At 30.3% G+C, this 15,399-nt stretch overlaps 1 protein-coding gene across 7 annotated transcripts in view; it reads right to left on the bottom strand.

Moving 5' to 3' along the window:
* Positions 1–3,256: 3,256 nt before the first annotated feature.
* The window catches only part of LOC107438830 (uncharacterized), a 131,027-nt gene continuing 118,884 nt past the window's right edge, over positions 3,257–15,399 (bottom strand). For all 7 annotated transcript variants that reach the window (XM_087157961.1, XM_087157955.1, XM_087157963.1 and 4 more), the window contains 9 exons: positions 11,682–11,763; positions 11,493–11,597; positions 11,182–11,237; positions 10,074–10,179; positions 8,469–8,641; positions 7,881–8,000; positions 6,539–6,636; positions 6,315–6,460; positions 3,257–4,369 (listed from right to left, as the gene is read on the bottom strand). In XM_087157961.1, coding sequence (XP_087014087.1) covers positions 3,456–4,369; positions 6,315–6,460; positions 6,539–6,636; positions 7,881–8,000; positions 8,469–8,641; positions 10,074–10,179; positions 11,182–11,237; positions 11,493–11,597; positions 11,682–11,763 — 1,800 coding nt within the window. In that variant the 3' untranslated portion in view covers positions 3,257–3,455. The remainder of the gene's footprint in view (positions 4,370–6,314; positions 6,461–6,538; positions 6,637–7,880; positions 8,001–8,468; positions 8,642–10,073; positions 10,180–11,181; positions 11,238–11,492; positions 11,598–11,681; positions 11,764–15,399) is intronic.

Genomic DNA, 15,399 nt, shown 5'->3' with positions numbered 1-15,399 from the left:
TTTTTTATTACTGTTGCTAAATATGGTTTAAATTGTGTTTGAGAATATTAATAGTTTCTTTCATTTATTCTAAGAAATTTCTTATTATTTTAAATGTGTACTGTGCACAAAAAAAAAAAAAAAAATGGAACACTTTAATAATTTTTGTTGTGATCATGTACTATAATGAAATCTTAATAGTGAATGGGGGTTCTAAAACTAAATATGTAAATCAATTGAAGGTTGTAACTGCAATCTGGAAAATATGGTTTAGGTAGTTTAGGCAAGAGAGTAGTTGAAAGTTTGTGCACCTAAATATTAATATCACTTTTTTAGCACTGAACAGAGTATTTTTAAAATTACTTGGTTTAAAAAATTTGTATATCATGTATACAAAATTTTAAAAAAATGCCACCTATACAAACTACATGCAATTCAAAAATATTTGATCATTATTAAGTCAAATTTTTTATGTAGAATTATCTTTGAATAAATGAGTCTTATAATTTGCCACAATTTTTTTTTTGTTGATTACTTTGAATAAGCTGCAGAAATGCAAAAAGTAAAATTAATTTTATGTATTTCAAATGCTCTTCTGCATCTTATTTTTCAAGATTTGTGTCTATCTTTCACTTCACCATATTTTTAGTGTCAAGAACTCATATCCACCGATCAGACCTTTTTGAGCCTGATTTTGATGCAAAATAAAAATGCTATCAAAACCCCAAAAACTTGAAAAGCTATCCTGCTATTGAAATTAAATGAACTTCAGGTTAATAAATTTAACACTATTAAAATAAGAATTTTTGGTATTTGTAACAGTTTAAAAATGATGTATTGAGGACCGTATGTACTTTTTTTAATACTTATTTTTCAGGGTTAGGTATGTTGTATATTATGTTCAATGAACGCTTTGAATCAATCAGTTTTATATTTTGTAAATGTTTTCTTGTATGTACCTAGTCATTTTTCTGAAAATACAATTTTTTTATGCACTTTGTAGTAGTTTTATTTGGGTTGGTTGTATCATGCTAATATTTTAAATATTACACATCTTTTGTATATAGCACATTCTTAATTATAAGAAAATGAGAGTTTGCAAATTCTGTTTTTTCGACTTTTATTTACGTAAATTACATATTATATTTAGTCTTTTCGCTTCCTTTTATGAACTTTAAAATTTAAAAATTTTGAGAAACTAAAATAATATACTATTTTTTATTTTAGTTAGGTTGGCCTAACCATAATACATAACTAACTATCATGTTTTTTATGCATTAGGAAAATCAAATAATGGCTTAAATATTTGAGAAAGTAATTTTAATTAGGTTTTATTTATTACATAGAATTAACTAAGGCTATGCTAAGTGTTTTATTTCTCTCAATAATCAATTTAATTTGGCTATTGAAAATGTTTGAGAAAATAACCATAATAATTGTGAAACATACTTTCTTTCTCTCAGTAAAATAGAAAATTTGAAGAGTATAATTTGCAACAAATTTAGCTGTTGCGAAAAGTATGTTTTTTTTCCCTACTAAAACAATGTCTTCACAAAGTTCTGGAGGTAAATATAATTTGGGTTATGCCAGAATTTTTAAACAAAATTTATAGGAGTATTTAAAATTTGTTACAGCTTTTATATGCTATAAACAAGCCTCTTCCATGAAATAATATTCTGCATTGAGAATGTTACTTATAACATAGCTGCACATATTTTTGTTTGTGCTTTCATTTCTTTCCCTTTCCTTTAAGCATGAGGTTTTTAATTTTTTTTTTGCACAATAGACTAATAACTGAAAAAGAATAGCTTATTGTAAAAATAACTTGATTTTTTTAAAACCAGGTTTTAATACTTACTCGTTCTTATCTGTAAATTGAATAACTAATGCAATCAGTGGAAAAAGTTGGCTGTATTATTTAACATTAAGAAGATATCTACAGTTTTATCTTGTAGTTTGAATTTACTACTGTACTTTCACACTGTTTAATTCTAAATGCACAAATCAGGATTTAATGTCTCTCTAAATGAAATAAACCCTCCAACCATATAGATAATAATAATTTAGAAAAATTAATATGCTTCTATTTTAATCCATAGAAATTTATTTATTTACACTTTTCAATCTTAGTTTTTTACAATCAAGCATTTTAACAAGCCTGAACTCTTTTTTTTTTTTCATCACAGCATATATACAATAAGAAATTATACATAACACTCATCCATAAATTATACAAAGCTGCTTTAGTCAAACTTCAAGCAAATTAAAGATTTTTCTTCGCAATAAAACAGTAAATAAGTGATTTTATCACAATTCATAAAATAAAATAATCATCGAATCACTTTAACGAAAACTAATACAGAATTAAAATTCAAACATTAATCAATGTGCCGCATTTAATTTAGTCAATAGATTAAAATACTCAATAAAATTAAAAAAGGTGATTATTGTTAGAAATAGTGAATAAACAGAGCTGTCATAAGGGTTGGGGCATTTGCCTAGGCCTCTCTCTAGGATTTAGAAGATCCCTACCATTAATCAAAAGCTTTTTTGTACATTGTTTTTATTAGAAGTGAAATTCGAAAAACAAAATCACATATTTGATTGCAATACATTTAATAGAGATCATAAGTAATCATTTTTCCTAGAGAATATTTAAAAGGCCCCCCAAAGCGACTTTGCATATATCGTTTAAAACTAATAAATAATCTCGAGCAAACAGTGGAAGCATAAAGAAACAATTGCTGTAGAAGCAGTTCTGCAAACACTGGTCTTAAAATTATTTTGTTTTATAATAATGGCTTAATTGAATTTATTGTTAGACTAAATAGCTTGACTAACATTTGCTAGTGACTAGAAAATATTCAGAGAGCACAGAGTTTTGTAACAATGGGCCAACACTGTATAGATCCAGGAACAATGAAAACATCAACAAACACTTATTGAATGGAAAATGAACTTTGCCTACCTGGCACTCTAATAATGCCTTTTGCAAGTCACCGGATTTAGGAGAAGGACATTTTTGAGAAATTGTTTGTGATAAGAAAATTTGTTTTTTCTAATTGGAGTTCAGTTTTGAACTGATTTATAATCTCTTGTAGAGCAAGCTAGTTTCACTACTTGCGTTATAAATATATATCATATTATGCAGCTTAATTTAGTTACATATAGTCAATCACAATAAACCAATTTTTTTTTTAATTCATAAATTTTGGTAGATATAAGAGTTATAAAATACTACATATACGGAATATTTTTATTATTTAGCATTTAAACGTTTTGGATTTTTTTTTTTTACAAATAAAATATTTAGGAATATTTATAATTTTTAAGTATGTAACCTTAAAAATTGTTTTGGCAATGGTATCATTAAGCGATATATTTTTTCACTGTTCCCAATCAAAGCTCTTATTTTCAACAATCAAAACACTCATTTTATATACATAAATTCGCTCGTTTATATAAATATTGGTAGTTTAAATAGTTCTCAATTGATCATGTGCTCCATTAGTGCTATGTGACTCTGTGCTTTGAATGTTGTTAGCTGAAACAGATACTTCAGACAAAGTATTGAATTCTGGGTTTTCAGGACTACCTTCTGAAACACTGCTCAAATCTTTTGAGACCGCATTCTCATTATTTTCTGTGGAATGTGCAATTTTTGTGGGTTCTTCAACCGAAGGGGTTGTTTCCTCACTTGTACTCCTCTTTCCTGTTTCTTCACTATCACAATAGACTATCATCCCTGCTTCTTTGGGAACAGGAAATGTCATGTGATAGTAGGTTTTGGGATCCGAGAATTCCGAAGAACGGGATAAGTCTTCTGTTCCAAAATCTGGTGACATGGATGATTCTTTGGATTCTTCATTCTCTGAGTTGGATAGCGTTGGACTTTCCACACTCCGCTGTTCTCGGAGAATTTGCAAAGTTTCCATTATCTGCTCTTCGTGTTCTTCCAAAAGTTGCTCCTTATTGCCAAACACAGAACTCTCACTGCTCACAGATGAAGTCATACTGCCCGTCACAGAAGAGAAAGTGACTTCTGTGTGTTGGGTCGCCGGTCGCCCAGAATCGCTGCCTGAACGAGATCGCTTTGATGCCTGTTTTATGACTTTTCTAGGTGTGCATAGAGTGGTTGGAGGCTGAGGGGGTTCTGAATGACTCTTGGACCTTCGTGGACTAGGTGCGGATGAAGATTTCTGTGTCCTGCCTGGTGAGGCCCTGTAGCTAGCTGCAAAACCAGGAGTGATTTTCTTGTACTGAGATCTTGGAGATGAATTATCCTTATCTACAAATGTGAAGAAGACAGATCGAGACATCTGAGGGGCTGGGGAAGTCTTTACCGGAGAGGACGCTTCATTTTCAACATCATCATCAGGATATTCTGAAACTAAACATTTATGTTTAATTTCAATACTTATCTGCTTGGAAAATTTTAAGAGAAGTTCATGTTCCAAATTATGGTAGTTAAATGCATAGTTTAGTTACTCTACAAAAAGTTTTATGAGTGCTCAGTTTAGGTCATTATTGCAAAAAAGTTGGCATAACGCTTTTAAATTGTAAGCTGAATTTGGTATAAATTTCAAAAAAAGTACTACCTAAATATACTAAATTCTGAACTTTAATACTATACCTTTTTACTTAAACTTATGTAATTAATGGCAAAAGGTTTAAACGTTATTCATTATTTTAATGTATTTACTTAATATTCTAATTTATTTGCAAAATAATGGGACCAAAAAGAAAAGAAAAATTTTTTCAGTTTTTTTTTTTTAATTAGGTTCTAAGTTTTACAAAACTTTTTCTTTGTAATACCATCAAGATTATACATATACATCCTACTTATGATTGGAAGTTTTTTATAAAAAGCATTTTGCTCTTGTTTTACCATCCGGAAATGTCAAAAATTACCCTTACTATAACTAGTTTTCAACTCCTTTACTAACTATTATATCAATCACTTGAGCTGTCTTTTGTATTGCAAAGAATTTTAATGCATCCTCAGACATTTCAAAACAATAAAAGTGGGGAGAAAAAGAGCTACACATTTTTCTGTTGTTGTGCATCTTTCTATGCACCATAATTTGTCATTTCCAGTAAAGCGGCCTTTTCAAGATTGGCGACAAAAGCTCTTTCTCAGGTTTGCACGTTCCCAGAGTATACTTATGCACGAACCGGACGATTTTCCATTGACTCGAAAACTTAAATTTTCAGTTAGTAAGTAGCCAGTGACCAGTAAACTCTAATAACTTAGTAGCAAATTTTTCCTCAAACCTAATCAGTCGGTGACTGATATCATAGGCCTTTATTCAATAGCCACTTTTTGCAAACTTTTTTTTATATTTTTTGTTTGGATTCAATTTCATATATTTTTAAAAATTTTTTTATTCGAAATAATCTACCGCTATAATAATTCAACAATGAATATAATATAAATGTGTGATAAAATTTAGTTCAACATACTGAGAACTAAATTTAAAAATATTTGGAGAGGCAAAATACATTTCATGTATACATTACAACTTTGAAATATCTAAATTGTTAAAGAACTTTCCTTACACATGAATCTCTCCATCACAAATTGATGGATTTTGAATGGAGACATTTGGACATTTTTATGAAAATTCTATTTTCCAGAGTCTCTCTTTATACATTGATATACTTTTATCACAAAACGATTTTTATTTTTTATGAAATGATGGGGGAAAAGTAACCAGTAGTTTGTTAATTTTAAGTCGCCCCTTTTTTTCTTTGACTCGCAATGCGGTGAGTGGTTATTTTCAGATTTAATTTCATTTAAGAATTCACATATAAAATCATCAATACAATTAAATACGCTGAAATGTACAGTTCATTATTATTAATAATAACTGGTAACCTGAATAAAATGTTCAAATGTGATCTAAAACTTACAAAATAGTATTTAGAAACCCCAGACTGCAAACAAATCTACACCCGATAAGTATTCCGTTCTCTGTCAAAATATTTTTAAAAAATCCTAAGTGCAATAATTTACGTGCCTGATTCACTAATCCTTTCGAAAAAGCCTAAGACATGCAGATGTTTACTTGACGACATTAATCTAAATTATTACGGACTTCAACCGAAATTTCGTATGGTTTAAGAATAGAAATAAAACGTTGCAAATGAAAATCACATCCGCTGAAGTCAAAGGCTCGTTTTTTATACGATATCGTGGTCTGAGCAGAGAAAATCGCGTTGTAACATATCACGATCCGTTAGAGGTTAAAATAAGCAACATATAAAGAAATTTAAAATAAACTTAGATTAAATTATTTTATGTAAAAAAATAAAAAAAAAATATTAATATTTACCTTCAGCAAAAGAACCAGAGAGTAAAGAATTTTCTGCTTGTCTCAGACGCCATTGCAATTCTTCATTTTCCATAGAGAGTCGCTTATTTATTTTATTTTCTTTTTCATAAGAATCTTTAACCAATTGATTTTCTGTGCAAAGTTTCCTACATGAAAATAAAGCAGAATTTGTTATTATACAAGCATTTTAAAGTATGGAGTGTTTACTAATGTCACTATTTTACCTCTCCAAGTTGGTTTTTTCAATCATAAGAGCTTCCAGGTCTTCAGCTCTGGCTTGTAACATCTTAATTTTTTCTCTTGCTAAAGGTAAATCTTCAAGCTGAAATAATAATATCAATTTTTAGGAAAATAATAATATTTATTCATAATTCTGTTTGTCTTTAATAAATAAAAATAGTTCTGTGCCTGTATATATTACTCTCTTTTAACTCCAGAACCTTTTGTGATAGGATCCTGAAATTCGAAAAAAAAGATCCCAGTACTAGAGATCATTGAAATTCGTTTTTGTTTGAGAGAGATGCGTTTTTCCTAAAACTCTCATCATAACACATAGAATGAACTTTTTCTTTTCAACTATTTAAGATCAGTAACATTTGTTTCTCTATTGAATCAGAAGCAGTTTTCCTGGTAAGCTATATCATCAAGTACTTCAATAATTTATTTATCTTTCATTTTTTTTATGTCACGAAACACAAGTAAAAACAGCAGGAATAGAATGAAATTATTACTTTGTAAGCTATCTGATCTTAACTAAATGTGATGTTAATGTAAATTTCTAGATTGTTGTAAAACTTGATTATCAAGTGTTGAATGAGATAAATAGCAATATTTTCGATGACCTCCTTTGAGTCAATCTCTTAAATTATTTTGAGTATAGTTAATCTTTCTTTTGATGACTTAAATTTCTAGAAACGCGATTTGCTTAAAATGGCTGAAAATGTCAACAAATAATAATAAATTGAAATTAAATTTCAATTCAGTTCATTCCTTTCAGTTTTAAGCATGATCATGGAGCGTTAATTCCGATTATTTATAAAAAAAATTTTTAATCAATACAAAAAATACACATTCAGCTTGTTATAAAGATTAATTACTTTCACAAATTAATAATGATGCTATACGTATAAAGTTTAATGAAAGTTATTAGAATTTACGAGACTTGAAATTTAAAGGAATTATAATTAAAGAAAATAAGTTAGTCAAAATAGACGGAAATTTTCTGTAGACTAATATTAAATACTGCAATTTTAATATTGTACTGCTTAATGTCCAAGTTCTTTAATTTATATGACAGCTAGGTTTTGAACTTACCCTTAGGTATTTCAGGCGTCTGCTTTAATTGTCATTTTATTCTAATATGTTCCACTTATTAACCTTTAATGATTTAATATGTGAAATTAGTTTTGGTTTCATTACATGATTTTCGTTTTTGTGCAACCTTTGGAAAACTAACTACAAAGTTTTTAAAAATGATTATTTTCTTCCCATTTTTCAGATATAAAAATGATTGAATGTCTATCTTGTCTTAATACAAAAACACTTATGACAAATAAAATTTCATACCTGTTTCTCCATTTCTAAAGTTTGAATTCGAAGTGAATGTAATTCTTTGTTTTTCATTTCCAAAACTGTTTTTAAACTCTCAACTTCTTTTTCGAGATCAATTTTTCTGGATGTAACCCACTGAAAAAAAAATATTAATGAAGTAGTACTTATAAGTATAAAATAATAAATTAAAGCATGAAATCATTTCTGTTGTGATACTAATATAAAGAAGTTATATATTTGATCATTTAAGAAACATACTGTTTCAAATAAATGAAAGAGAATATCAGCTAGGAATAAAATTGTAGGGGAAAAAACTAAATAATATACAAATATTATTAACAAAAGTTATTACCAAACTGAAATAGATATGCAATCTTTCGACATTGACGGAATTGATTGTTTCATGTTTGGTATAAAAAAAATATCTGCAATATTTCCTAATTTTGTTTTTCTCATCTGCTTTGCATTAGCCATTAATAGTAGTTTGGTCATCGGTTCCTTTTATTCTACCTTCATTTTACGTACTTTGTTTCTTACCCTTTCTTTTCTTTCATTTTAAAAGTGTGTGTAAAAATAAAGGCTTTAAAACAGTTAGGATTGTACCTGGAGTTTTGAATCTGTATCTTTACGCATTGCATCTTCCATACTCATGGAATGTTGATTGAGTTCTGCACATTTCTTTTGAAGCTGCTCAATGTGTTCCTGAAGAGTCTTTGTTGCAAGAGCATGTTTTTCTTCCACATCTTTTATTTCTCGTTCTTGGTATAACTGCAGCTCTAAAAAACATCATTTAAAAAAGAAATTCTGAGCAAACATTTTAATAACTACTTAAAAAATATATGTTCCACTCATTTACAAACAAAATGTATGCTCTTAATGCTTGGATAATTTATTTACTGAAATTTTCCAAGGGCAATGTCAACTAAAATCTTAGTATTGTAAACGTTAATTACTTTTTTGAAATAAGATTTTTTTAGTTAAAAGAGGGAATGAAATAAATTATTATAAAATTTTAAAGATTGAAGATGTATTGAAACATTAATTTAAATTATTCTTTAAAAGTTAATAAAAAATGACAAATATGTATTTTTAAGATGTTCGAATTGGACATAAAGTGTTTAACAAATATTAATAAATGTGCATATTTTTGCAAATGTAAACGTGTGTATATATCAGGGCTCGAAAAAACTCAGAAATTTTACCCGTCCCCGAGGACGGCATGTCCAACAATGTACCCGTCCTCATTTGAAACTAACCCGTATGTTCTAAATAAATAAAAACATACTTTTCTCTTATTTATTACAAATATTTATGTAAATTGCACAATGAATTAGTAGTTACTAGGATTACAAATACTATGATTACATTATACAGTAATAAGAGAAATACTAGGTTACTAATAGTAACATAGTATTTATTTTATGAAATAATTTAAATGACTAAAGTCAAGCTATCTGGAATGTCAATTTATCCGAGGGTACTGCGTTTTTTTAAATGAATTAAATATGATGACGTTTGCCAGTTCCACAATCAAGCCAATGATTTACAGAGGTTTCTGCACTGAAATCTGAAAGGGGTTTTGCATTTAGGTAGATGTTCATAATTGCGTTTAACGCTTCTTGTTTAAGACCAGTACGTAATGTTTTTTTTTTTTTTTTTTTTTTTTTTTTTGTAAGTTCATTGCTGAAAAGTCCCTTTCAACCGCTACAGTACTCCCAGACAGAGAAAACATCAATTCCACCATACGCAGTATGTTGCTGTATTTCTAGATTAGAGGGTCATTTTAGAAGTGAGGCGCTAGACTCTTGTAAGATAACAAAAATTGAAAAAGTATCACGAACATTAACGGGAAAACGGCCGTCCACGCGGACGTCGGATTCGAGAAATTCGATGTCCGCGGGGAATTTTAGACCGCCGACGACGGGAGGACGGGCGGTTTTTCGAGCCCTGGATATATTAATAAAATATGAAGATTAATAAAGCTACATTCAATACTGTAGAAATTAAAATAAAGCTAGATTTTTTAATTGTTATTTACTGTTTCAAAAAGAATAATTTGAAGAAAAAAAAATAATTATGACTAAAACTAATGCAATCAATTTTAAGAATTTTACTCTCATTCAAAAAAATTAATATTAACCAGCGTTTAGTTAATCTATTTTGAAACGGGAATTACAAATTAATTAATGTTAAGGAAATTAAAACTACCTTCTCTTTGTGTTATCAGTTCTTGCTTTAATTCTGTTATTAATTGCTCTTGCTTTGAGTGCTTTTCATCAGAAGTTGCCTGCAAGTTCTTGCTTAAATTTTCGATCTGAAAAATAATTATAGTATTGTTTGAACAAAACAAAATTTCATAGTATATTTTTACAATAAATTATATTTTAAATAAAGATGTTTAATTTTTGTTTTTTAAATTGTTAAATAAATTTTAAGAGAGAAAAATACTTGAGTGACAGGAAATCACATAACTTTTTAGGACATGATATGTCAATATATAATGAATTTAACTGTGTGATCAGTTTCATTATAATTAATAAAAAAGCTTCATTTAAAATTGTTTACAACTATGTTAGAATAAAACGGTTGATTTGCATGTAAATCAAACTTTGCATAAAATTTCATTGATTAATTTATTCAACAAGTTGTGATAGATAGTTACCCCATGATAAGCGTAACATGGATTCAGAGAAAGTTTTATGCCAGAAAGGTTAGTTATTTTATTAAAATGTTCAATTATAAAAAAATAAAATAATGCAAAATTTTCGATGACTAAAAATTTTTTAAAGCCTGTTTGATGTTAATTTGATTTATAATAAATAAATCTTGGCAACATTTGTAAGGATTTCAATGTAATATTATAAATTGAAGAAATTGAATACGATGCCAATTTGTTTTCCTGTAGAAAAATTATTCAATAAACAAAATAAAAAGTATAGAGTTTTAATCAATTCTGCAGATTAAATATCAATGCATTAGGAATCAAAAATTGCTAAATTTACATATATATATATATATATATATATATATATATATATATATATATATATATATTTGAAATTTTTTTGATAAATCCTAAAATTGTTTTTTATTTTAATTTTTTTCCATTGATTAAATCTTGTTTATAGTATGCATTTCCTAAATTACTTACTGTCTAAATAAGGATCAATATAAGGGTAATTAAGTATAATGTTACATACTTTAAAACATTAGTAGTAAATAACTAGTTTTATATTAGAATAAATATAAATTTTTTGTTTGAATTTTTAAATAAATATTAAAATTAAATAACTCAGTGAGAAATGTTAGAACTAACCTGTTGTTGATGGTCAAGATTTAAGTTATTTAATTCTTCTTGGTGTTTAGCACTCACTGAAAAAAAAAACAATTCAATTATACATTTGAACAATAATGCAGGTATTAAAACTACTTATTTTATGGTTGTTTGTATATTAAAATGTACAGTGCGCAAAATAAAAAAGCCAACACCCTGAATGACTCTTGATATAATGATCGGGTTTTCATCGTTTCGTTGTAATATTTACAGTGAAGCTTTCTGAGAATTTCACTGAATTAAAATAATCGAAATAATTTTAGAATTGATATTGACAAGTACTTTCAACTTACACTCAGTAAGTTCACCTTGATAAACTTCAAATAACTTGTTTGACAAATCATTCAACTCTTGGCTGTGATGAGCTTTCATTTCTTCCACTTCTCTTTCATAATATGCTACAAAAAAAGCGGGGGGAAAAATAAAGCAAATATCACATTTGCATTACTTTTAATGAAATAAAATGTTTCGAGAAGCCTTACCCAAATCTTGTTTAGCTAGTTCCAATTGCTTTAGAGTTTTTTGTAAATCATTTGATAGCACTGGCACAGATAAACCATTGAGCTAAAATTCAGACACATTATTAAATACCTTTCAATTATAAACAATTAATAACAATAAAACAACCAATTATTTCATTCATCTTTTAAACATTTCAAAAATAGATAACAACCATGTATTGATGTAATTGTGAATACTCTTACCATATGAATTTTATGACACAAATATCTCACTGATATTGAAAAAGAACACAAAAATTAACTGCTAAACAGACCAATACAGTTATAAACCACTGTAATATTAAATCATTGCATCATTAAAAAAAACAATTGAGTAAAGTTTTATGAATTTGTTGCTAGTTGTAACCCTAAAATATAAATTTTCATTCAAAATAATTTTTAAAAAACTGCTAACGGAACATCCAATATATATATATATATATATATATATATATATATATATATATATATATATATATATATATATATATATATAATATATTATTTTCGGAAAAAAAGAAACTCTCCTTCCAAAAGGACGCTAGATAGAAATAGATTAAAAAATTTTTTTTGTAATTCTGGCTTTTAGGTCAACAATGTTCGACACGATCCACCTGATGATACCCCAATGAGGTGGTGCACCATCTTGTTGCAAAAAGACATGTGGCTGAAGCTCTTTTAGTTGTGAAAATACGAAGGTATCATCGAATACGAAGGTATATGTGGGTATCATCGCTCGTAGTTCTTTGAATGACCATTTTTCCAGGAAGATGGATTGGGCGAGGAGGTACAATTCCTTGGCCACCCAGATCACCTGATATAACGCCGCTGGACTTTTTTCTTTGGGGATTTATAAAGGACAATGTTTACAGGAGGATCGTATCGAACATTGATGACCTAAAAGCCAGAATTACAACCGCAATAGCCTCTGTGGATGTCGACATGCTTGCCGCTACCTGGCGTGAAATTGACTATCGACTTGATATTCTCAGTGAGAAAGGGGCACTCGTGGAAGTGCATTGACAAGGGTCATGAAACGTTTCGAGTCTATCTAACCATTTATGTTAATAATTTTAATCGATCTTTATCATTTTTTGAGTTATTAAACATCAAAACGGGTCCGGGACTTTATAAACACCCTGTATATCTGTAATAGTTAGCGGTCGGACCGAGCAAGAAAACAGACACAGGATTGTAATGAAAACAAAATAATTTCATTTGATCATTTTCAAATGGATGACGAGCGAAAAGTCAAGTTTACTCCATCGACAATCAGTCTTTCTGGTAGGGAAAATCTTGCAAAAAATCCAAAAATGTCTCTATTTAGGGAAAATAGGGTTTGTTGTTGTTTTAATCCTGCCAAATCCATCGTCACCTTCTTTACCACTAACAAAAGATTGTACAACTATCAGCCAAATATAAAGATGGATAACAAGAATCTTGCTTACGAAAAGCATCCAATATATCTCGAATATGTCTCAGATCCAGAATGGACAAGTAACAAACATATTGAACATATTGTTTCAAAAGTCAGAAAACGATTAAACTTACTTAAACATACTGCGGGCTAAGATTGGGGAGCCGATGCTGTCACGTTAGAAATACCTATTTGACTCTCATTAAGACCCCTCCTGGAATATGGCTTTCTTGTGTACTGCTGTGCTTCTGCCACTAATCTGGATAAATTTAAAAGGGTCCAACTAAGTGCTGCAAGAATAAATATTGGACTCAGACATAGTTGCCCTAAAGAAATAGTCCTCTTTGAAGCTGATCTTCAACCTCTCCATACTAGAAGAAAGGCTAATCTCACCAATTACTTTAACAAACTTTCTAGCTATGGACAGCACAATAGAACATCTCTCTACCTTAACAATTGGAGCAACAATCAGCGACTGAAGAAAAACAGTCCATTCAGTCATGTTGAACTTCTGCATTTGCCTTCTGAAGACGTTGAGCCCCACTCCTTAAAATCTTGTCTGAATCCTTCAGAGGGAATCCCCAGAGTCCATTTCCACTTCGGCTTTTCTGCTCCGGTCACAAAGAAACATCATATTCCAGCTGAACTTAGACAGCTAGCTTTGGAAATTTTAGGCGAGATTCCCAGTGATGTCGTAAAAATTTACACAGACGGTAATGGACTGGGAGACCTAGCTGGTAGCGGCGTCTTCATTGAAAAATCTGGGCAAAATTACTCCATCTGTCTCCGTAATCCTGATTTCACTTCAGTCTTTAGAAGTGAATTAATCGCAATTGAGCACGGCATCGATGCTATAATCAACGAGAGTGACTTTGGAAATCTTTGGATCCTGTCGGACAGTCGCAGCTCCCTTCAACACCTACACAATTGGACTAGGATCCTGTCGGACAGTCGCAGCTCCCTTCAACACCTACACAATTGGACTAAAGTTGGAAACAAAACAAGCATCTCCATCCTTCTTAAACTTCTACTTATTTCAAAGCACCACGACGTTCATCTTCAGTGGATACCATTCCACGTTGACATCTTTGGCAATGAGCAAGCGGATCGCTTGGCCAAGGAGGGCTGTAGTCATTCAACACCTTCGTCCTCAGCCCTTACCTACTCAGAGAATCAGTCCAAAATCAAAAGCCATCTATCAAAAAAGCCTTCTCATCATTGGTATGCGGCCAAGGAACCGGGCTCTTCACTTGTTCATATAGGAGATTGAGCGTCTCAAACAGCTATTTCCAGATTGGCAAGTGGACACACGAATAGTGTCTCGTACTTTGAAGGAAGAAAGACTTGTGCGGTCTGTTCCAAATGTGAAGCCCAGCAGGCCTCAGCCGAACATATCCTTGACTGCTTGGGCCTTTCCAAGGAGGACTTATACGCTACTCCACTTCTTGTCAGTCCCGCAGTGGACTGATCGTTAAGACACTGTTCCCAGCAGATCACAGAAGTGAAGCATCACTGGCTGCGGTCAGTGTGCGGGTGGGTGACCACTTGGATCAGTCTGCGTAGGGACCGAGGGTGTGGGGTATTGGTCCTCGTTAAACTGTTCTACCGTAAAGTGCTCGAATTCGCGCGCAGGTCGTCGGGCTACCGAAGCAGGGGTGTTATCCCCTTTGCAGTGGATCAAAATTGTGATGGCATGTCTTCGGATCATCCTCAGGGATGTTTCCCAGACCATCGCTAATAGCCCATTATGCAGCTCTAGTGCGAGGTCTACAACAACAACTTCTTGTCATCGACTTTTTGAGGGTCAACAACCTATTAAATCTTGTCTGACGAAAAGGAACAACAATAGGTCGCACGATTCCCACAAAGAGAAAAGGGAAAAATGTCTTTACTTTTAACTATGCATACTTGAGCCAAAGTTAGATCTAAGAACAGGATGTGGCTTTTTAAAAGTATGAGAAAGAGTTTCGATTGGAATAATTAATTAGGATTTGTTTTATAGAAAAGAAATAACATGAAAAGATTAATAGAAGCTTTTTATGTTACATATATATATATATATATATATATATATATATATATATATATATATATATATATATATATATATATATATATATATATATATATATATATAAAGCACTTTTGGTATACTGCCAACGCATCTTTTCTATACAAATCGGATCATTTTTTCTAACCAACGTCGTTGCCGAGTAGAAGGATTAAAAGAGGTCTTAGGCAGGGAAGGAGGGTACACAATTTTAATTATTAGACAGAGAACGT

This window comes from Parasteatoda tepidariorum, chromosome 1 (genome assembly GCF_982258835.1).
Source record: "Parasteatoda tepidariorum strain Cologne lab strain chromosome 1, Ptep-v5.0, whole genome shotgun sequence".
Classification (NCBI taxonomy): Eukaryota; Metazoa; Arthropoda; class Arachnida; order Araneae; family Theridiidae; genus Parasteatoda; species Parasteatoda tepidariorum.
This window is presented reverse-complemented; position numbering and strand designations above follow the sequence as displayed.